At 37.9% G+C, this 22120-nt stretch overlaps 2 protein-coding genes across 9 annotated transcripts in view; one reads left to right on the top strand and one right to left on the bottom strand.

Moving 5' to 3' along the window:
• The window catches only part of AK9 (adenylate kinase 9), a 46332-nt gene extending 39192 nt beyond the window's left edge, over positions 1-7140 (bottom strand). For 3 of the 4 annotated variants that reach the window (XR_014944131.1, XM_085541846.1, XM_085541848.1), the window contains exons 1-6: positions 7038-7140; positions 6549-6672; positions 4994-5057; positions 3508-3560; positions 3326-3422; positions 824-936 (exon numbers count right to left, since the gene is read on the bottom strand). Coding sequence is in view for 3 of the 4 variants with exons in the window: in XM_085541846.1 (XP_085397972.1) it covers positions 824-936; positions 3326-3422; positions 3508-3560; positions 4994-5057; positions 6549-6665 (444 nt within the window). In the remaining variant the exon portion in view is untranslated. Of the gene's footprint in view, positions 1-823; positions 937-3325; positions 3423-3507; positions 3561-4993; positions 5058-6548; positions 6755-7037 lie in introns of those variants that run through there. The other variant, XM_085541847.1, reaches the window with a different exon arrangement.
• Positions 7141-7399: 259 nt separating this feature from the next.
• The window catches only part of FIG4 (FIG4 phosphoinositide 5-phosphatase), a 58978-nt gene continuing 44257 nt past the window's right edge, over positions 7400-22120 (top strand). For 3 of the 5 annotated variants that reach the window (XM_015858713.3, XM_015858714.3, XM_085541844.1), the window contains exons 1-5: positions 7400-7642; positions 17400-17498; positions 18503-18626; positions 20856-21012; positions 21841-21891. In XM_015858713.3, coding sequence (XP_015714199.1) covers positions 7574-7642; positions 17400-17498; positions 18503-18626; positions 20856-21012; positions 21841-21891 — 500 coding nt within the window. In that variant the 5' untranslated portion in view covers positions 7400-7573. Of the gene's footprint in view, positions 7939-17399; positions 17499-18502; positions 18627-20855; positions 21013-21840; positions 21892-22120 lie in introns of those variants that run through there. The other 2 variants (XM_032443322.2, XM_085541845.1) reach the window with 2 other exon arrangements.

Here is a 22120-nt window from a genome sequence, read left to right as displayed (position 1 = left end):
CTCCCCCCCTTCCCAAGTGGAATCAGGGAAAGATTTGGAAATAAAATAGAACTCATGTTCTCATAAAAACTATTTGCTATTAACACTGTATTGGCAGAAATCAGGACAATGGGTAAATCTGGATGTAGCCTTAAAATTGATATCTTAAAATTCTACTGTGGAACTATAGGTGGAATGTGATAAATAATTTTTCTTCCCGTCTGAATTACTAAAATTTATCCTTCAAACATGAGTGAAAAATCTGGGATAACAAGAAAATGTTGCAGTCACTGAACTCAAAAGGGAAAGTCAATTTCTACAGAGGAAGACAGAGCTTCTGAGATCACATTGCTAGCAAAAGTCATACTACACACATTACCTAAAGTATTCCTTGAAATACAACAGTACTTCAGGACATTTCTATATTTCCACTCTAAGTGACTTATGGCTGACGCTGACTGCCATATGACATAGCACATTGTGAAACAGAGAAGATGAAATTTGGTCAGATACGATTCTTTTTTTGAAGGTTTTCTGTCACTTTTGTTGGAAAGACAAAACTTCTCTAGATTTGTCTGTAATGACAGTATTTAATTGTTCTAGAGTGATCTACTATATCTACTATGACTCAGTTATAAGAAATACTCCTTATTTTACATGATTAGTGCTTATAACAGAACAAACTAGTGGAATTTCATTCCACTATAAAAGAGACTAATTAATTACTTCTCAATAAATGCTATATTAAAAAGCATAGGAAAAAATACTATCTTCTGACTTATGCAATATGTAAGTCTTCTAATAATTAGGCAAATGACTAGCAAGTTATTGAAGGTTCCATTACCTTAATGTTAATCAGGAAATCTGGTTTTAATTTCAGATTTCTTATTTTTTCCATTTGCTGTGAAACAGTCATATATTCCTCTGAGAGAGAAGGAAATCCACTGAGAACATAACCTGCAGAGTACATATTAACAAATCTTTTAGAAAGTTATTACAAATATACATGTAGTTTTACTTACCTCCTTCAGAAGTAACACCTACATAGTGGCACAAGTTTAAACCATGTACACAACACTGTTAAAAAAAAATATGCACCTGTCTTGTCCAAATTAAACAGATACATAAATGTATTGTTTTCAACATAATATAGGACTCTGAAAGCCTTTTAACTCAGTTGTGAAATATAAGAAATATGTAGACATTAAGCATCGGATTCAGACAATCTACTTCATGTACCTAACTCATGTTGTAGTGATTAAAGGGAAATAAGCTTTTGGGGCCCATTTTTTGCCACTAAGAGGCATTGTGAAAGACATTGCAAAAATAGCCACAATAGCCTTTAAAAGCCCTTGCTTGCATTGAAAATAAATGAGTCTGAATTCCTCCGTGGAATATATACAGTGCTCCGGGGTGTTAAATCCTCTCAAGAGGAAGCACTGTGCACACCCTATATATAACTCGGCAAGCATCCATACGATCAGGATGAACAATGCTGAGTCCTTTTCAGCAAAGACACTAACTATACATAACAGGCATGGTCGTAATGATACATTTTTCTTAGGATTAGTATGCACTGCCCCAGAAATATTAGTACACATGGCTTCAAGTTCCTGGGGAAGTACTGTAACTACCAGGAGATTACTAGGAGATTTTGAGGAAAAAAGGAATCAGCTGGAAAAGAAACACGAAAGATTACAAAATGATGGGAAAGACCTTAGAATGAGAAAAAAATAACAACAGCCAAGAAAGTAATGTCTTCTATTTTGTTATGTTGGTCTACAATGTCAGAGGCGGATGTTGGTGGTATGGCAGTAGAAGTTCAACTTTCATACCAATATGGCATTGAGTTTTGTTGCTGTATGATGGATGGCAGTAGAAGGGCAGTCTGACAGAATGGAATCTGACATGGAAATGCAGATGAAGCAAAGGTAGGTTATTGAATTCTTCCACTTGGAAGAATTGCCACCTAGTGACATTCATCAATGCTTTCTGAATGTTCATGGAGACCAAACAGTGGATGTGAGCACAGTGAGGCAGTGGGTGGTGCATTTCAGCAGTGATGAAAGCAACAGTGGGTCATCTCCACTGGTGCAGATTTTTATGCGTGTGACATGCAGGCTTTTGTTCATCTGGTGAAAACACATACGTAATGGTGGTGCTTATGCTGAAAAATAGTGCCTTGTAGCTGAGAATATTCTCTATCAAATAGAGTATCAAATAGGGCTCTTTGTATCTGTTGTAGTTTCCATGGAAATAAATAGAAGGCATTATTTTTAAAACAACCTATATTAAGATAATAGCTACCAAATAAAAAGTAATTAGAGCTAGAAAATACTTAACAAAAATTGGTTCTGGAGATGAGGTCTAGTTATTAGAAAAAATAGCAAGGACATAGGCTGTTCTACTACATCCCCATTTTGGGGATCTGTAATATAATAATTGGCTTGACTACAGGAACCAAACCTTTACTGACCTCATGTTTACAGTCTGTAGGATCTGTGTGGTCTTCTGTTATACACACATCTTAGATATTTATCATCAGACTGATTCAGAGAAAAAAAATCACATTACACAATCTTCTCTTCAGGCTTTTAATAAAGTCCTGACCTTACAGAATAATAGCATTTTTGCTACTCCTGCTTCATTCAAATGTCTCATTCCCCATCACCTCCTTTTTTTCTACTTCCTCCCTATTTATCTGTCTTTCGCCTACTGTTCCTAAAGCCTGGCTTCACCAGGTAAGACTGCTTCTTTTATAGAATGTTGAGTCTTGGTCCAGAGAAGGAACAAAAACTTTAAAAGCTTACTGAAACTTGCTGGCTTTCAGAGCAGTAGAAATTTGACATGTTCTTGGTAGTATTACCGACTCTTTTCTATAATGGACACTTCAAATTAAAGTCTGTACTAGAAAAATATTCTACTTTCTCTACTTTACAACCTCACACTTCAAACAACCTTTTCTGGTTTTTCTGTATCTTAAATGTTTAAAATATTTTGCTGGTATTTATTTATTTATTGTTACAGAAGTATTCAAGCCAAAATTCTGTATTTTAAATCCCACGACTTTATATTCAGATAACACTGTCCAGTGAGAGTCATTGCAACACTTAACATTCATCTTCTCAAAATGAACTTAACATTGGATTGGAATGATGCATTCTGAACTCCCATGTTGGTAAAATAAACCTTAAATACACTCTCTGTTTAGGGATGTTCCACAAGCAGAGGTGCACAACAAAGGGGCTACACTCTAATATACACATATTTGAGCAGTAAGAGGTGCAAAGTTTGACAAAACTGTGGTTAGCTTATCCTTAGAAGTTTAGACTGTAAATAGACTTACCAAAATGTGCAACTTCTGGTGACTCAATCTTTTTCAGAATCATTTCTGTAACAAGTTCTTCAGAAATACTTTGACCTTTGTAAAGCAATTCCTGACACTAAGGTAAAATGCAAAACATAGCCTTAGGCAATGTATATTTGCCAAGAATGTGACAAAATTTACTGTCAGATTACACTTCTTACCTTAAGGCCATATTCTGTTCCTTCATTAATATTTGTTTGAATTACTTCCGAAGCTGAAGAAGTACATTAGATAGAATAAAGTTAATACAATTCATAACATTTATTTTATATGTATATGTAAAATACAAATTTATTTTACATGTATATCTTATATACAGATATGCCAGTGCAGGCCCACATACAAATGTGTATGTATAAGTAACCCTATGTTTTCACAGAAACATGAAATGTTACAACGTCCACTAGAGGGCTTTTATTAGAACAGTGAAAAATACTGAGTGTATATTTTAAGGAAAATATGTAATGAAAATGGATATTGAAATGGTTAATTCATAATATCAAGGTTAACACATCATCTCAGATTTTTATATAATCAGACTTATAATTTTGTGGTTGTCAACCCATTCTTCATCATATTTGAAAAGTCATGGCTTTCAGGTGCAGACCCTGGTGACTGGGAAAAGGGAGACATTGCTCCCATTTTTAAGAAAGGGAGAAAAGAAGACCTGGGGACCCACAAGCTGGTGAGCATCATGTCTGTGCATGAGAAGATCATGAGGCAGATCCACCTGGAAGACATGCTAAGGCACACATGAGATGAGGAGGTGATCCAAGATAATTTGATGAGACTGGAGAACCTCTCCTACAAAGACAGACTGAGGGAGCTTGAATTGTTCAGTCTGGAGAAGAAAAGGCTGTGGGGAGACCTCATTGCAGCCTTCCAGTACTTGAAGGGAGATTATAAATAGGAGAGAGACTGACTTTTTACATGGTCTAAGAGTGACAGAACAAAGGGGAAATAACTTTAAATTGAAAGAGGGGAGATTTATGTTAGATGTTACCATCCTTTACTCAGAAGTGGTAAGGCACTGGGCACAGCTGCCCAGAAAAGTTGTGGCTGCTCCATCCTTGAAGGCTTCCAAGGCCAGGTTGGATGGGGCCCTGGGCAGCTGAGCTGGGGGGCGGCAATCCTGTCTACAGCAGTGGGTTGGAACCAGATAGGCTTTAAGGACACTTCCAAGCTAAGAAGAAATTGTATCTTGTATTCTAGTGCATAATGAGAGAGCTTAGATATGACTTCTGAAACAAGCCATTGAGCTGTTTTTTTGTTCTAGAAACTTGAAAGTACCAGCTACATTCCTCCGATGATTTCTTACACTGATATAAAACCATGCTTCTGTTTCTTGGAGTACATCTCCCCTCCCTCCTCCCTCCTTGATCCCCTCAACCCACCCTCAATCCCTGCCTTGTATTAGACACAGAACAAACACAGAAGGGAAAGATCCTTCTATTTTTTCATGGTCTGCATCAGAAAATCTCTGTGCTCTCTGGACTTCAATCAGTTCCCTCACATTAACTACAAGAAACAAATGAATCACTTTACAGGACTGGGAATGTAATTTGGTTATCAGGTTACACGTATCTCCTTCTAAAACAAAAGGTATAATGAATTTAATACAATGTTCCAAACATAGTGTTTGTTTACCTTCTATTAAAATGCATTTCCATATTTGTGCTAGTTTTCCAGCCAATGTTTTCTTTCCTGAACACTTAAAAAGAAAAATATTATAAAAACAGTTAAAACCAGCCATCAGGAGTAGGACTTCTGACCTATGCTCTAGAAAAATATAAACATTCATTTTAATACCATTTATTTCACACTTCCTAGCATTGCTAATTCACTGCTACTGCCCTTCGCAGCTGAGTAGCTAAAAAGTGATGGTACTAACTTTATTAGTGAGTAATTCTGTTTAAAGCTCAGCTATGATTTGCCCATAAATTCCTATGAGAAGCTGTAACACTGAAATTTATTATCTTCAGTCTCAAAGCAAATTATGATGAAAGTCTCTTCAGTTATTTCTAAGAGACATATGGATAGTATTCTTTGACTAAAACAATGAATACATAAAAACTGCCCCAGTTGCTCAACAAATCTGTTTTAGATACAGATAAAATCCTTATTTTATCCATTAAATTAATTCAGAGGAACCAACGTAACCAAGAATAATGAGTTCTTTATGAGTGTGTCTACCTCAATAGGATTTTGCATATCTCACAAGCTTCCACCACAAGGAATATGCCCTTTTGTCAAGGGCATTCATGAAGACTTTTTTTTTTTTTTTTGACTGTCTACATGCCCAAGATACATATTGTGATTGAAAAATACTAAAAGAAATAAAGGACAAATAAACTCTCAGTTCACATTATATCAATAAACACAGTCCAGTCATAGCTCACATCTTCCAGAGGTGATGGTGTAATGAGAATACATGCTTAAGTGCCATTAGCTTCAATGGCACTAAAAATCACCTTAAGTTAGGTGAACACATCAGCCATATAAATAAAAGATAGCATCATAAAAATATAATGTTTAAAACTCTGCCCTCTTGGCCAGGATTCTTCATTTCCAACCCTTTGTTAAAAATCTGTAAATCTGTCTAGTGTTAATATCAATCATTTGCTGAATGCGATGATTTCAAAGGAGAATCTCTCCTATCCATGACCTGGGTTGAAAAGGACCACAACGATCACCCAGTTTCAACCCCCCCACCATATGCAGGGCTGCCAACCACCAGACCGGTCTGCCCAGAGCCACATCCAGCCTGGCCTTGAATGCCTGCAGGGATGGGGCATCTACAACCTCCTTGAGCAACTTGTTCCAGTGCATCACCACCCTCTGTGTGGAAAACTTCCACCTAATATCTAACCTAAACCTGTCAAGTTACTGAAAATTAGAATAGTAAAATAACAAAGACAATCCAGTTGCCATTAGGATAACTTCTAATACTTCAGATATACCCCAAATATGTGCCTTTTCATTACAGGAATACCACTTCCTCACACACTTGAATAGTCATCCAGGCCTCATTAGATGCAGCAGAATCTTTAGTCTGCAGAATCAGTCTGCAGAATTTGCTAAGTAGAGATGATGAAAAGGTAGCCCCCTGTTTTATTGCAGTGTCCCTACACTAATGCTTTTGAAAGGAAAACTGCTAGCAGTGCACCTAAGGAAAACAGTTAACTCCTATCAGACATCTTACAGGCTTTCCAAGGACTATTATGCACGCGGGCTTGGACAACAGAAAGAATTTTTCAGCTTCATCCTCATTGAAGATATCTGTGAAGGGCTGAGACTGTTTTTCTTCTTGGGAAGCCATAAGTTACCTGAGATCGGAAGGAAAAAAAGCTTGTTACAAAATATAGCTCACATATAAATAAAATGACTTGATGATCTTCAAGGTCTTTGACCTGATGATCTTCAAGGTCTTTTCCAACCTGGGAAATTCTATGATTCTCTGAAAATGGCAGATACTTAAAAATAATAACGTGATAAAGCAAACTACCTAGTAACAAAAGGTGCTATAAGAAGGCAAAGCATATACATATATACAGGGTGTATAAGCGCTAGGAGCTGCTTCTGCATTGGAACCACCCCCATCTCCAGCTGCTGCCATACAGATGTTGACAACTTCTTTCCTGCTGCTTCTCCAACAGCCTGTAGCCTTTTCTAAGGCAGTTCCGACACTCACCACCCAACTCTGCTCCCCAGCAGTCCTGGGGCACCCAAGTTACAACGGCTGCACCACGTGTAAGCGTCCTCGTTACCCGGCAACAGGAGACCCCCGCCCCTTCCCCATAGCCCCGCCTCCTTCTCCCACCCGCCCCGTTAACGCGGAGCTCGGAGTGGTGCGGGTCTCTTCCCGGAGCTGTCCTTGGTGCTGAACCGCCCGCCCTCTGGTCCACAAGCTCTGTGCCTCCTTCCCGGCCCGACGCCCACCCACCCCAAGTCACCGTCCCACGCCGCCCCCGACCCCGTCCGGCCGTGGGGCGGCAGCGCAGGCGCTGTCTCACCATCCAGTGGGCGCCTGCGCGGCGCTGCTCCGTCCCTTCCGCCTTCTGCCGGTGCTGCCGGTTGGGCCGTGTCACTGCCTTCGGCCTTGCGGTGTCTCTTCCCCGTGCAGTGCTCCCGTAGCTGCCGAGTGCCTGCCCTACAGGCGGCCCCCCGCCCTTCTGCCCCCCGCCGGGACTTGGGGTCGGGGCGAGGTCCCAGCATTGCGGGGTCGCCATGCCGGCAGCGGCCGCCGCCCCCCTGATCAGCTCAGTGCAGAAGCTGGTGCTGTACGAGACCAGGGCTGTAAGTAGCTCGGTGTGAGCGCCCCGAGGGAGCGATGCTTTGAGGCTGGGCCTCCCGACACAATGTCTGTGCTTTTGTTTGTCAATACGGTGGTTTTACATCAGAGATAGTTCTGGGTGGAGTTAGGCACCTGTCCTTAAATGCAATGTCAGCTCTGTTACCTGTAGTGCTAACACAACAGTGGATTTCATGCTGGACGTGGTGTAACCTCGTGAAAATATATCAGAATGGCACAGTAGGCCCAAAGGAAGCCCAGTGCCATGAAGAACAGGAATTACAGCCTTGCTGGGAGACAGGTTTGTGCTGTTTCCCCGCTGCACAGCCCAGGGAGGATTGAAGCGTGCAGACATACTGGTGCCAATTAAAAGGGGGAGATGAGGCTGCTCTTGCTCCAGTGTGTTTCTTTTTTTCCAAAGCCTGAAGGAATTTTGATGACTGATTTAATGCATCTTTCTCATTGCTGCTGGAAAATACCTTATTGTGTTTCATATGGGTGAAGGGCAATGGGAAATACAGTTCCTCGGTGAGATCCTGGATTACTGAATTTCACTGTTTTTGAAGCACAGCTTTTACTGCTTTTCAGAGAGCTAAGGTCCAGCTTTTTGTCACTGACATGCATGTGTAGCTGGCTTAAATTGTGCTGTGCTTTAAGGCTTGCTCTGAGAGACATCCTACCACTTATGGAGGCTGTATTGTTTGACAGGGTTCTGTCAGCTACAGTACTGTAGACCTTTAGGAGGGATCACACTAGTTTAGGAACCCTATTCTTTCATGTCTGATGGGAGAGAGCTGTCAGTATCTGCCTGAGTGGGGCAGGCTTTTGTCTGCCCATGCTTTGCTGTGTGCAGTCCTGAGTGCTGGGGGAGGCTTTGGTCAGCTGTGAGAGGCAGTGGTGTGTGTGTGGATCAGCATTTGCATTGGAAATGTTTCAGCTATGTAGTGGTGTCTCAAAACTGTTCCCTCAGTCACTGCTTGTGATGTAGATGGAGTGTTTCCTCTACATGTGATTATATACTCTTATTTAAAAAACAAAAACTGCTGTACTAATACCAACTGCAGTGCTTTGAATCCTGAAGTTCTGATTCTAGTACTCTTTTGAGTAGGCCAAATGCTATACAAATCATCTGGGAATAACTGTTTGAAAACACTTGACGTGCAGACTCATGGAAGGGAGCTCTGGTCATCATCTTGTCCAGCTACTACTCAAAGCAGTCTCAGCTAGAGCATGTTGCTTGGCACTGAGAACTATCTCCATGTATGGGGATTCTGTAGACAACTTGGGCTAGAGCTTGAATACCCTCATGATTAAAATAAATAATCAAATCCTTACACTGAGTTACAATCCTGCGTGATTCAACTTACATCCATTACAACTTGTCTCTTCACCACTGTGAAGAGTTTGGCCCTGTGTTACCTATGCCTTCTCACTGGATCATTTTAGAGAGCAAAACTGAACAAAATGTGTGTTTCATCTTCCTGATCATGTTTGTAGCTGTCTGCTGGACTCACTCCAGTGCACTGATGCCTTTCTTGTCCTGGGGCACTCAAAACAGAACTTGTGACTTGGCAGAATCACAGAGAATCTTAGAGGAAAATTTGCTGCTACAGATGATTCAGTGTCACGTTGGGCTGCTAACAAAACTTCCCACTTCTTCTCCCTGGGGTTACTCTGGCCCATGCAGCCTCCTTTGCATCAAATCGAATAATCATGAAATCCCCAGTTGTGACAGTTAGTCATTGGTATGACGGAAATATCACCCAGACATAAAATTCAATAGCTTTCTCCTGGTTCAGGTTGCTCTTCTGCTTTTCCCTAAGGCTGTACACATGCAAGATATGAAATAGGAGCGCAGGGACCAAACTTTGTATCAGATACAAGGTATATGAAACTATACCCCCAGATAACTTACGGGGACCTTGAGAAGGCAAGGAAGGGATGGCTTAGGCTGTGAGCAGTGGGAGAAACACTGATGGTACATCTCATTCCAGTAAAAGGCCTTTGTTGGGAATGGTGAAGAGACAAAATTGGTAAGAAAGTAGAAATAGTTCAGAAAATCTTTTTGTTTTTCTTCTTTTTTTGGGGAAAAAAGAATACAGTAGAATTAATGGACTTAAACAGGAAAAAATCCTAAAGGTGAGAAAAACTGAATTCACAGTGCCAATTGAAATAACAATGAGCAAAATTCTGTGTTTTCCATTAACACTTATATTTATGGTACTTGCTGAGACTGACCTTTTGAACATGTGCTTTGGTTCGATAAATACCGTGGAGATTTAAATTGTATCTCCTGCTTATCCAGGGAAGTTGAAGGCTTGTTTAGACGTAGTCAAGAAAATGAACTGAAACTGTTGTATTCAGATCGATGTCAGTAATCTTTCATTGTATGCATGTATTTACCATTGAAATACACACCAGAGGGCAGTAAAGATGCTTCAGCAATGTGAAACATAGATATTTTCTTATACAGGAGTAGACTGATCTTTTGTATATCCCTCAGATGAAGCCCACCTGAAAGCTGTAGGCCAGTTCATTGGAAATTATTATTCCCACGAGTTAGTCTGACGTTGAGTAAATCAATTTGTGCCATCTTTGTAAAGTCACATCACTTGCCTATTTTCAGAATATTATGAGGCTTAATTAATACTACTTTATTCTAATCAGGTTCTTCTGCAGCCTTCATGTTCATAGTATCCAAATGACTCCCATGAGTTTATTAAGGAATGTGACTTGCATAATCACTTGTAGATTTTTCTGCCTTTCACTCCCCAGGATAACTCTATGACTATTTGTTTATTTATTTATGTTATTTGTCTTAAAAATAATTGGAAAGATTTTATTTGAACAAAACAGGGTTAAAGGATGTGGATATCTTAAGCTGAGGTTGAATGGGAGAAACTTTCTTGTAGAAAATGATATGACAGAAAAAGCTACTTATTTCTTTAGGTGGTTATTTAGTATATTGGAAAAACATTAGAAGTAATGAGCAATTTCCCAGACAACCATTAGCTATCATAATTTTCTAGCTAGAAGTTGCTATGAAGCTGTATCTCTCTCCAGTGAATACATCAGTGAATGAGGTGCCCCTCTCAGTTGGACTCTGTCCCATTCTCTCTATAATGGTATTCCGGGACTGGCAATGACACAGCTGAGAAAAGGACAGACTTGGGGCAAGAGAGAGAATTTGGTGAAACTCAGGAAAATATCGTTTCCATCTTAAAAATCTTGGTGTACTACCAGGTATATGGGCAATAAAATAGAAATTTAATGTACTGGTGTGTGTGAGGACTGGGACCATATGTAAGCAGATATTTGATGGAATAACAGTGATGAAAATACCACAAATTCAGAAGGATATATAAGTATGCATATAAAAAATGTGCTCTTCAGGAGAGAAAAATAAAGCTCAAATGTGGTAGCACAAAGCTTCTTGTTAAACTCTTGTTAAAGATCTGCCAAGCTTGTTTTGATGACAGATGATTTATTTCTTTTATTTCTTTTGTCCTGTGTTGTCTTGGGTATCATCATGTAGTCATAGGTGATTAACGCTCTTACAGAACTAGTTGTACTGTAAATCAACTTTTCTGTATAGCATTATGATAAGAGATTTGTGGTTAAATGGTCACAAATTATGTATTTAAAGATAGTGGAAGGATGAAGAAAAATAGGTAAGAAAAGAATGGAAAGAGAAGTGGGCCTGTGTGGAGAGAGAAGAAAAATCATTTAGCTAACCAGTGGAATAACTATAAATATTTTCAACAAGTTGTTCAAGTCAGGGGTGATGCTGAGACTGGATGTTAAATGGAATATTTAATCCACACCAAAATCCTCTGCATAATTTTCTGTAGGAAAGTAGCTAAAAATTGAGATAGATAACATAAAGTGTAGTCTAGACTTTCAAAGCTGCTAGCAGATTAACCTGATTGTTTTGCATAACTTCATCTAAAAATTAGATGGCCTGACGTATTTAAATCAAATGCTCTACTGAGGTGCAGCACCACAAGGAAAGTCCGTAGCTTCCCTAGTGGAAGGGAGGTTACTAGAAAAGTTAATTGTGGATTCAATAAGGGATCGTCCCATGGGAGTGATTTGTTTTTTTGTGTGTGTTTTTTTTTCCAAGTAATTGCTTTAGGACCAATATGTTTTAGCAATTACAGTAATGATCTTGGCCTCAAATGAGGGTGAGCTCTGAAATATTGCCAATAATTAGGGTAGTCAGAGCACAAGATTGCATGAAATAATGATAACCCTCAGGAGTATATAAAAGAAATAATTTTGAATAGAATAGTATACTGAGAAACTTAATGCACCTCAGACAGGTTGTACACCATAAAAGTTTTGTAGGAGTTTATTAATTCAGAAGCAAGAAAGGGGGAAGATCTGGATAATTTATCTGAAGAAAAATTGAGAGGCTTAGCTGCTTAAGCACAACTGTGAAAAAGGCAGATGTGATCTTTTGTATTATGGTCCTTAATGAAAAATACTAATATACCTATATAAAGAGTCCTTGTATGGTATGTTGTGTACATTTTCTATTCCTCCACATTCAAGAAATAATAATTCAAACTGGAGTGGGTATGCTGAAGGCCCAATGAGTAAAGCTTTGATTGCACTGGGTTGGAAGGCTGTGGTTTAAAAGTTCCTATCTTGAAAATGTTTGCTTTTAAGAACTTCAACAGCTTGAGGGAATCACATATTGTGCCACCTGAGTTTTTGCTATTTTCAGGTACATCTTTTCACTTTTTATCATCTTTTTTGTTCTCTGTGTCATTCCACCGGTCTGTACAAGGTCAAAGATACTCTCGTAATAGCTGTGTGATCTATAGAAAGGTAGAATATAGTGCAGTTTTTGCTGTGTCTTATATCTAGGTACATTTATATATTTACATATATATCTAGGTACAATTAACCTTTCTTTCATATAGTTGAGCCCATATTTTTGTTACCCTTATTCAATACCTGGTTTATACCATGAAGATTTTCTGATTGGTAGTCAAGTTTAGTATGTAATTAAACTACCACAAAGAGGAAGAGGCTAAGTTTTCCTTGCATAATTTCATGTCTGCTCTGAAGGGGAGGTGGATGTTTGGCAGCAGGAGATGACTACCATTGTGCTGCTTAGTTAAGCAGAAATGTAAGCAGAGAGATCCAGTGGTGTGCTTATCCAACATCAGTTTTCATATGAAGATCACTCATCTGGCAACCCAGCGTGTTTTTTTCAACTGCTGGTTTGATCCATAAATATCTTCCTATATTGATTGCGGGTGTTAAGGTGCTGGCAGGGGCCTGGTGGGCTCCTTTATGTGATGAAGTCAAGGCAGCCGTTTCCGGTGGCCCCTCTACATTGAAGTGTTGTGATGGTGGCACCTCAGGGAGAACACACGTAAGAAAGGGTAGAAACACGAGGTAGACAGTGGGGAGGACCCTGGCGAAGCAGATCTCCACATTGCATCCTGTGGATGACCCTGTGCTTGGGCAGGAGGACTTTTTCTAAAGAACAGAGAGGACCTACTTTGGTTTTTCTAACTGATGAATGAAATAGAAGTTCTTTATGGTGCTAACATTTAATGGCAAGTAGCCTATACATACAAGCAAGTTGTATTTTAAAACTAGGAGTTCAAAGTAATTTTGTTACAAGAGGAAAAATATAAAGAGAATGTTTGATTTCAGAACTCTCATCTTGCTTTTTAAACAACAATTTGCAGCAAGGAGTCTCTTATGTGTTTAGGCTCCTCTTAGATGAAGCTATTTTTATTGGTTTGGCTGAATCAAAAGATTGATAAAAGAGGGCATAAAGCTTTTCAGTTAGATTTCTTTGGTTGAAACTTAGTCCCAGGTGAAGGTGACTAATGACTGTTCCCATCTCGTGGTTGCTTAGTGATAAATGTGAGATGAAGCTTCTGTCCAGATCTCATAGGCAAGCATCTGCATGGTACACTTGTGAACAGTAAAGGCCAAGGCAGACTAAGCCTGGAAACGGTGTGGTTCATCTTCAGTGATGGTTGAATGGTACCCACAGAGCAGTATGAGGAGGGCTGCACAGTCTCTCCTTGTGTACTGTTCTGTTGAGAAAGTTCTTTGTCAAGGCTGTTCATTTATCTAAATACAGTAGGTTTTCTTTAGAGTGCAATTGTTTGAAACTTTTTGAAAATGCTCCCATTTATTTGGTTCAACTGAGTAATAAACAGTATAAAAATAGAAACTCCCAGAAAGGTTTCTGCAGTTTATCTGTGAATTCTCATTTCTCTTTCAGTAATTATGACTTATCAAAATAGTTGTGAGCAGTACAACTCACTCGAGTTTTGATTAACTTTTTGACTATTTTACTGCAACCTTAGAAATTAATATGTGATGATCCGTACTCAGTGCTGTGTTCAGTTGGCATTTTTCTTTTCTCTTTCCTAGTATTTGCGTTATAGAAAATTCAGCTGCAGTCCATGTCACTGATAGGGTTTTATTTTTTGCTTCATATCATCCAGAAATGTCTGGTTTTATTTAATTTTTAATTGTTAGTCTTTAAATCATATATATATATTAAGTTTCAGATCTTAACGTTGAATATGAGCTGATATATCATGAAAATGTGTTTAGGCAACTCTGGGGTTGTTGATTATAAGCACTCCCCAGAACTTTCCAAGTTAGAAGTCTAATCTGGGGTTCCTAGTTTTGAACACTAGTCCAGATTCAAAAATTCTTGCAGTTTTTCTTCTTTATTATTTCCATAAGAATATCCTGTAACATGCAGTGTCTAATATTCCCACTTGCTAAATGGAGATTTCCCAGTGCCTGGCTTTCTAAGAAGGTGATGTCTGCAAGTCTGCTGATCCATGTTTTGATTCTGCTCTCAACTGACTTTCCTTAACACATTATACAAACTAGCTTTCTAATTTGAAACAACCTCTGTAAATTAGTCTTTATAAGACTTCAAAGAGTGCTTTTAAAGTATTACTCGTTATAGCAGAAGCTGCAGTAGTCTGCAGATATCTTTACTTCTCATCTAATCCATCCCTCTGCTACCACTGTAAGCAGCGGAACCTTGAGCTGGCCCTGCAGCTGAGCAAAGCTCACAAGCAGCCACCAAGCTGATGTGAGTGGTGCATTTCTCATTGCATTCCCTGATGTTTTTTCCTTCTATTAAAATAGAAACGGAAAAGTATCCAACCAAACTTCCTTGGTAGTAGCATTTGAAGCTCTGTCCATCTGTCTGTCTTCCAAGGTGTCACGTACCATGTTTCGGCTTTAAATATGGTCTTTGAGTCCAGTTCCCATTTGGACAAACTGAAGCTGTGCTGTCATATTTTAATTCAGAATGATACGTCAGTTAATATAGATGTCACTTGCAGGAGCAATTATGCTTATTTAATGAGCAGGACACAAGGAGACATCACTGGCCTGTACTGCTGTATAAAATTGCTTGGCCTCAGTTGATTCTTTTCTGCAAATAGAAATGTAGCATTTATTCTTTAAGTACAAATTGATTCATAATCTGTGGCCACCCTCTTGTCCTATCGCTATCAGACAGTGTAAAATGTCTCCCTCCTGTTTTTAATTTCCCTTTTTTGTTCTGGAAGGCTGCAGTGAGTTCTCCCCAGAACCTTCTCTTTCACCTGAAAAACTCCTGCTCCCTCAGCCTTCCTTTGTAGGAGAGTTCTTCAAGTGTTTTTTCTTAATAAATAATTTGTGTGAATTATGAAATTGTTTGTTGTGTGAATGTTGTTATTGATTTTTCTCTCCCACACCTTTGAATCCATGTGACTATTGAAGTTTAGAGCTGGCTGCATAGATTCACATGGACTTGCCATGCTTTCCTCCTAGACTGGGTATTATTTATGAGTTACATCTTGCTGTGTGGTAGCACCATACTGGTTAAATGGATTAGTGAAATGAGAAGAGCCTATAGCAAATCAGTTCTGCAGTCTGTGTTTACTGTTAATTCTTTTAAGTCTAGACAGTCACTGGTTTCCATTAAATGAGACATACTATCCATTCATCTGCAGTCTTTCTTTGCTATTTTAAATGAAAAAATGTTGGTTTTAAAGTAGTTTTGATCAACACTGCTGATCAAAACAAGTGCTTGTGTTGTGGAAGAGCATTGGTAAGAATTTTACCAGGGAAAATATATATATATATAAAATATATATATATATTTTAAAAAAGGCAGGTAACTGCTGCACTACTGAAGTACTTGAAACTTTCTTTCTTCAAAAGGAACTTCAGAAGGTCTGCTAAGTGCAGGACAACAGATATGTAAAGTACATTAAAAGTTTTGAAAGAGATTACTGCATTAATATCCTTCATTAGCAGTTTGACGAAGTGAAAGTAAATAATGCATTTTTTCCAGTTATCAAAGCAATGCATTAGACCTCTTTCTTACAAGTTTTTTTCTCTTTCTTTGCAATTTAATTATTGATATGAAGTTGCTCTCCTCTAATTTATACTGTACGAAAGCATGTTTGTGTCAGCTAGTGACTGTGGATTTGAATCTCAGGACATTTAGTGTTGCTTGTTTCAAATTGACAACATGCCTGATGTGTTACGTCTTGAAGTACATGCAAATAGTTACATCAGCATTGGTCAAAGCTTTTGTATTATGCATATACAAGGAACCTATGGAAGTTTCTTCATTTTCAGTTGAATAACAACTTTGGGAAAATGGTAATATTACTTTGTGTTATTTGAGTAATTTTATTTTAGCGTGAAATCTGGTTTTGAGTTTGCTGGTACCCAGTTCATTATTCTGTATCACACATCAAAACTGACTCTTTCAATCTCTTCATTACTTAAATGGTCTATTTAGTGAGGTAGCCTCATCCAGTGTGAAGGGCCAGATTACTTGCAAACTGGAATGAAAAGCTGTATAACTAGAGATGATTTATCTGGGGAATTGCAGTTGATTTCAAAGTAGGCTTTTTCTTTCAATAAGGTCTGATGATCCTAATCATAAACAGACCACCACACAGCTTTTGGTTCATGTTCTTATTTGCAGTCAGAACCAAAGCTTTTATTGAAAGTTTCTTTGTTTGAAATTTTTCAGCAGAAGAATGTCTATGAAACATAGAGCTTCTGTTATTTGTGCTGTCCTCCCACCCCCCATTTATCTTCTAATATTTCTTTCTTTTCCAATTTTCCCTTTGTCAGAATGCTGTTGAATTGTCTTTCCTTCACCCATTTATTATTTTTTTTCCCAGCATTTTCTCATCAGATTTCCTGTCAGTTTAACTTCTTTTATCTTTTCGTTTGTAAGAGTGTTTGAGCTGCAGTCTCAGTGGAGAAGGACACTGACTCATCCTAGCTGGCTTGCTCCTGTTGTTCTTTGTTTAACAGTGTCATCGAGAGACACTGGTTAAACTTCCATTGAGCTACACGTTTTTGCAGCCTACTGGAAAAGGCAATTAAATTTAAGACTTCACACATCTGTCTATAAAATTCTGCTGAATTCCACATAGGAAATAAGTAGACAGTTAATGGCTGGTGCAAATGGTGGTTGGACAGTGCCTTGCATAAATTTCATCTTTTCCTTTCTAAGCAAGTTTTCACTTTTCTTCAGGTTGTAACTTTTGTTTCTTCCCTGTATACTGGAGTGAATGAAGTCTTTTAAGCCATAAAGTTTGGTTGTGTATAAATGTACTTACCCAAACTATTGATGTCTAGAACATTAATAGCCCATATTAAATATTGCATTGTTGATGTGTTATAATGGGGTTTGGTTGCTTTATATTGTATAATATTCTGACTTTTTTTTTTTTTTTTAATATCTAGAGGTATTTTCTCGTTGGAAGTAATCCTGCAGAAACCAAGTACCGTGTTTTGAAAATAGATCGCACTGAACCAAAGGATTTAGTTATAATTGATGATAAGGTGAGTGCTTCTCTATTTTTTTTCCTCAGTTACTCCAAATATTGCTGTATATTAGATGCTACATGTATTTAAATAGTGCGTATTTAATCTGTTTCAACAAATGTATGGCATGGAATCACGGAGTCGTAGGAAGCTAAGGTTGGGTGGGACCTGTGAAGGTTGTCTTGTCCAACCACTGTGCTCAGAGCAGTAACAACTAGATCAGATTGCTCAGTGCAAAGCCCAGTCGTTTCTGGATAGGGATAAAAACTTCACAGCATCTCTGGGTAACCCGTTCCAGTGTTTGACCATCGTCACAGTAAAATAAGCTTTTTCCTATGTTCAAATGGAATTTACCTCTATTTCAATTTGTGTCTTTGTCCCTTTGCTGGATACCACAGAGTCTGGCTGAGTCCTCTTTACTGTTTTCTGTTAGGTATTTTGATAGAGATTAGAAAGATCTCCTCTGAACTCTCTTCTGCAAACCCTGCTCTCTCAGACTCATATGTTGGACAGTATTAATGTGATAATGACTATACATAGCACGGGGAGTAGCCATAAGATCTCCAAAAAGTACATTCACTTTAATCAGAATTTCTCAAGATCTTCAGTTTATGATGTGCATAATGATTTTGTTATGTTTGGTTATGCTGTTTTAAGTGCTAAAGGCATTTAATTTCTATTAAGCCAGATTTTTCTGCATTTTCGATATATTATATCTGAAGCAAAAAAACAAAAACAAAAAAACAGCAAAACAGCAGCAACAAGAACCTTAAGAATAAGATTTGGGTTCTTTTTCAAGAGGGTTATGGTTTAAAATCTAAACGTTTCAGAATTAGAGGTGTCTGAATTCCTACATGACTGTGAATATTACTGTTGCTGTGCATAACATTTTGTAGTACTTGCTGATAGGAGCAAAACAGGAGATATGGGGCAAAAATATGGCTTATGAATTCTACCTATCTTTGATGTAATGTAACATTTAGCTGCCAAAGCAGTAACTTGAGTAACTTTTTGTTTTAAAGCATGTATATACACAACAAGAGGTGAGGGAACTTCTTGGCCGCTTAGACTTGGGGAACAGAACAAAGATTGGTCAAAAGGGCTCTTCTGGGTTATCCCGAGCTGTCTCTGCTTTTGGTATAGTAGGTAAGTGTTTTGTTTGTTGTATTCTTATAGAGGTGAGGCTTACTGTGTCACACTGTATGTGTTTCTGCCTTCCCTTGTTTTACCTGTTTTTTGACTGAAGATTTACACAAACAGCACAGACAATGGACCTCTGAATTCTAGAACTTCAGAAATCCAAAAAACTATGCTTCGTATGTATATGTATTAAAAAAGCATCCAGATTTATTAGGTTGTTTTTCTTCATCAGGCTTTGTTCAGAAAGATGATTTATTATGTTAAAGAATTGCAGTTAAATATTATTTCTTTTTATGTGGTATAAATGACAAGTATGTTGCTGAGTTTTTAAATGTTGATCAGCTGTCCATAATCTTAGAAAATTGCTTCAAGGATTGAATAGCTTCTGACATCATCTGAAAGTCAATACTTTCCTCCCTGTTGTCAGATATTGAGTTCAATATTTGGATGAATGATTTATTCAAAGTAAACAGTAATGTGAGCTCTGACAGCCCCCAAAAATACATTGTGCCTGATTATATACTTGAATATCCAAATCCAAAATAGCAGAAAATGTGGAGACTGGAATTACTTTAAAAGACATCCCTGAATTTTACTTAACAACCAAGTGAAAAGAAAATATTGTTAGTATTTCTGAAATTACAGATTATGCAAACTTTCTTCTATATTTTTGAGGGAACGTAACCATTTATGTGTTTCTCCCCTCTGGTTAAGGTTAGGGGGGGCAGTGTTGTTTTTTATAAAATCAAAAAAGATAATTTTTCTCTGCTGTCTGATCACTTGGTTAACCAGAGACTGTTTATGTAGATGGATTGGAGAGCTGATACAGTGTTTAAAATAGAGCACACTTTTAGGCTAAGTGAACTAGGCAAAAGTGAAATGACTTGGTTCCCAGTTGGATTTCAGGATAAAATCCAGTGAGATTGAAAGGATAAGGACTATTCACGTAGATGATTTCACTACCTGGAGGAAACAAGAGGAACTTTGACTTCTGTTTAGCAAGGGAAAGTCAATAGCCTAGTTGCTTCCAGTGGAAGTCTTTGTTACCTAGTGTCAGTAGGGTTTCCTTATCTTGTGGAGGTGAGCCCATTTTTCAGACAAGAGAGATAATAAGGCAGAACAAAAGAATTGTTGTTCATTCTATCACACCGAAGCCTCCAACACTGACAGGGAGGAACATGACTATGCTTGTTTGTCCTTTTTAAAGTTATAATGCAAAAGAAATTGAATATAAATGGAAGCAAGGATTACTTTTCCACATTCATATATTTGTTGGCAGTACAGCAGTTACTGAGTTTCAGACCCTTTCTTTGAGGCAGCACCTTAAAGCTGCAACCTTCCAAGAGCTAATTGATACAGTTTATTAGTTAGCTAAACTTAATACCATTGTATTGCTGCCTGTATTGTATTTATACTAGAAATAAATTTTGATTGAGAGATGATTATGTATTTCTCTTTCTGATTTTAATTTATACATTTTAATGTATTGTACATTTTAATGTTTTGTTACACGTTTTCAAGATGATGCATAAGAGCCATCTAAAAAAGAAACTCAATAAAAAGTATGACAGTGTCCTATAGTGTGAAAGAATGAGTCTGGAGTGTTCAGAAGCCCTTTTTTTTTTTTTTTTTTAAATTGTAATCAATAAAATTGGAGATGGCATTTTCTAGACATCAGCAGGGTGAAGAATGTTTCCTGAGAAAGGAGACAGCAAGAAAGGATTGCTCTTAATGCTCTGAGTGGATCGTTTTGGGGAGATTCTGGAAGGGATTTAATTCCCTGCTGTTCAGGAGAGAGAGAGAAAACAGAGTTGTCATACCCTCAAATCCTTTTCTTGTTTTCTGCTCCTCCCTAGTAGGGGATAAATAAACCTGAAAAGAAAATTGGAGACTTGATTTCCCCCTGGCCCTGGAAAATGTAGATTTGGGTCTTTGCTTCATTCCTAACAATGCAAGTTCTATAAAAAGCAAGTGCAAGCCTTAAGTAGTTAGAAACTCGTTCAGAATAATGAATCTTACCCTGCTAGCTAATCTTGAAGGTATGCACAATGAGGTGGGGAAAAAAAGTAAAAAGCAAAACAAAAAAACCCAACCCCATCAGAATATAGCTAGACGTCTGTGTACTGTATTTCCTAACACTTACGTAGGAGTGAATGTAAGAGTCTATCAGTCTTTTTTATACGGTCAAACCAATGCAAACATCCAACTAATGGCATCTTAATGCTTTTTCAACAGGTTTTGTCAGGTTTTTAGAAGGCTACTATATTGTGTTGATAACAAAAAGAAGAAAAATGGCAGATATTGGAGGTCATGCAGTGTACAAAATAGAAGATACAAACATGATATACATTCCAAATGACTCTGTAAGAGTCACTCATCCTGATGAAGCTAGGTAAGTAATGGTGGCACATGACAGGTACCTTTTGAATATTTTTGCAAGCAGTGAGGAACTGCTACTAGTTGTTTTGGTCATGGATTTCCTTCTGTTCTGTCATTCAAATCATTTTGGGCCTGATGCTGATTTACATCAGGGTGGAATAACTTGACTTTTATGAAGTAACAGTCAAATGGTATCAATAAACTGCTTTTTCATCTCTATCATCTGCGAATAACCTAGGGGTTGTGATAGACTATGATAAACTGATGCCAGTTAATAAATGAAACTGATGGTAACTATTAAAAAGGTTTCCACATTAAGATATGACTGATATGACCTCAGCCCCATCTCTTAAAATGTAAAGGAATGTATTCCCTAATCGATTTCAGAACCTACCGTATCAGACTTTTTATCTTTCATAGGTAGTGTTACAGTTTCTTCTGAGCACTTAAGTTTATGATGGGTGAAGCAGATATTTGTTCCTTGGAGTTGGAGAATAGCTATGAAAATCAGTAGCTGTTATATAGTGCTGTTTGAAATTAGCTTTTATAAGTCCTAGAAATTTTGACCCATGTTTAGAGAAAATAGAACTTCAGCTGTATTTGAAACTACCTAAAGAACAGTATACATGTACACAGACACTGTTTGAAAAAGACTACAAATTTAATCCCATTGTTGACATTCTGTCAGGATTACTTGGCTATTAAGACAATTGCAATAAGATAGCTAGAGAATTTACAACAAGAATTGACATTCCTATCCAGTTTACTTGCTGAGGTCCTGAATGGTTATTAGTCTATCTGGTTAGTAATAGTTTTCCCTATAACTTGCATCATTTTCTAGGTATTTAAGAATCTTTCAAAATGTGGACCTTTCCAGCAACTTCTATTTTAGGTAAGTATTGTTTATTTACTGATTGTATTGTTCCACTTGATTTTGATAATCAACATTTTTACTTTGTTATCTTACAGAATAAGACAGACGTGATCACACTGTCTATTTTCTGTCTTTTGAACCTATTTTCTACTTCAACAGAATAAATAGGAACAGAGCCTCTACTGAAGCTGGATGTTAGTGACAGGGTAGACAGTCAGTAGTGAAATGTAGTATTTCACCAACAGAA

Source organism: Coturnix japonica, chromosome 3 (assembly GCF_054131305.1).
Source record: "Coturnix japonica strain WE chromosome 3, WE-NBRP24, whole genome shotgun sequence".
NCBI lineage: Eukaryota > Metazoa > Chordata > Aves > Galliformes > Phasianidae > Coturnix > Coturnix japonica.
The sequence above is the reverse complement of the archived record's forward strand: the minus strand, read 5'-3'. Positions and strand labels throughout refer to the sequence as shown.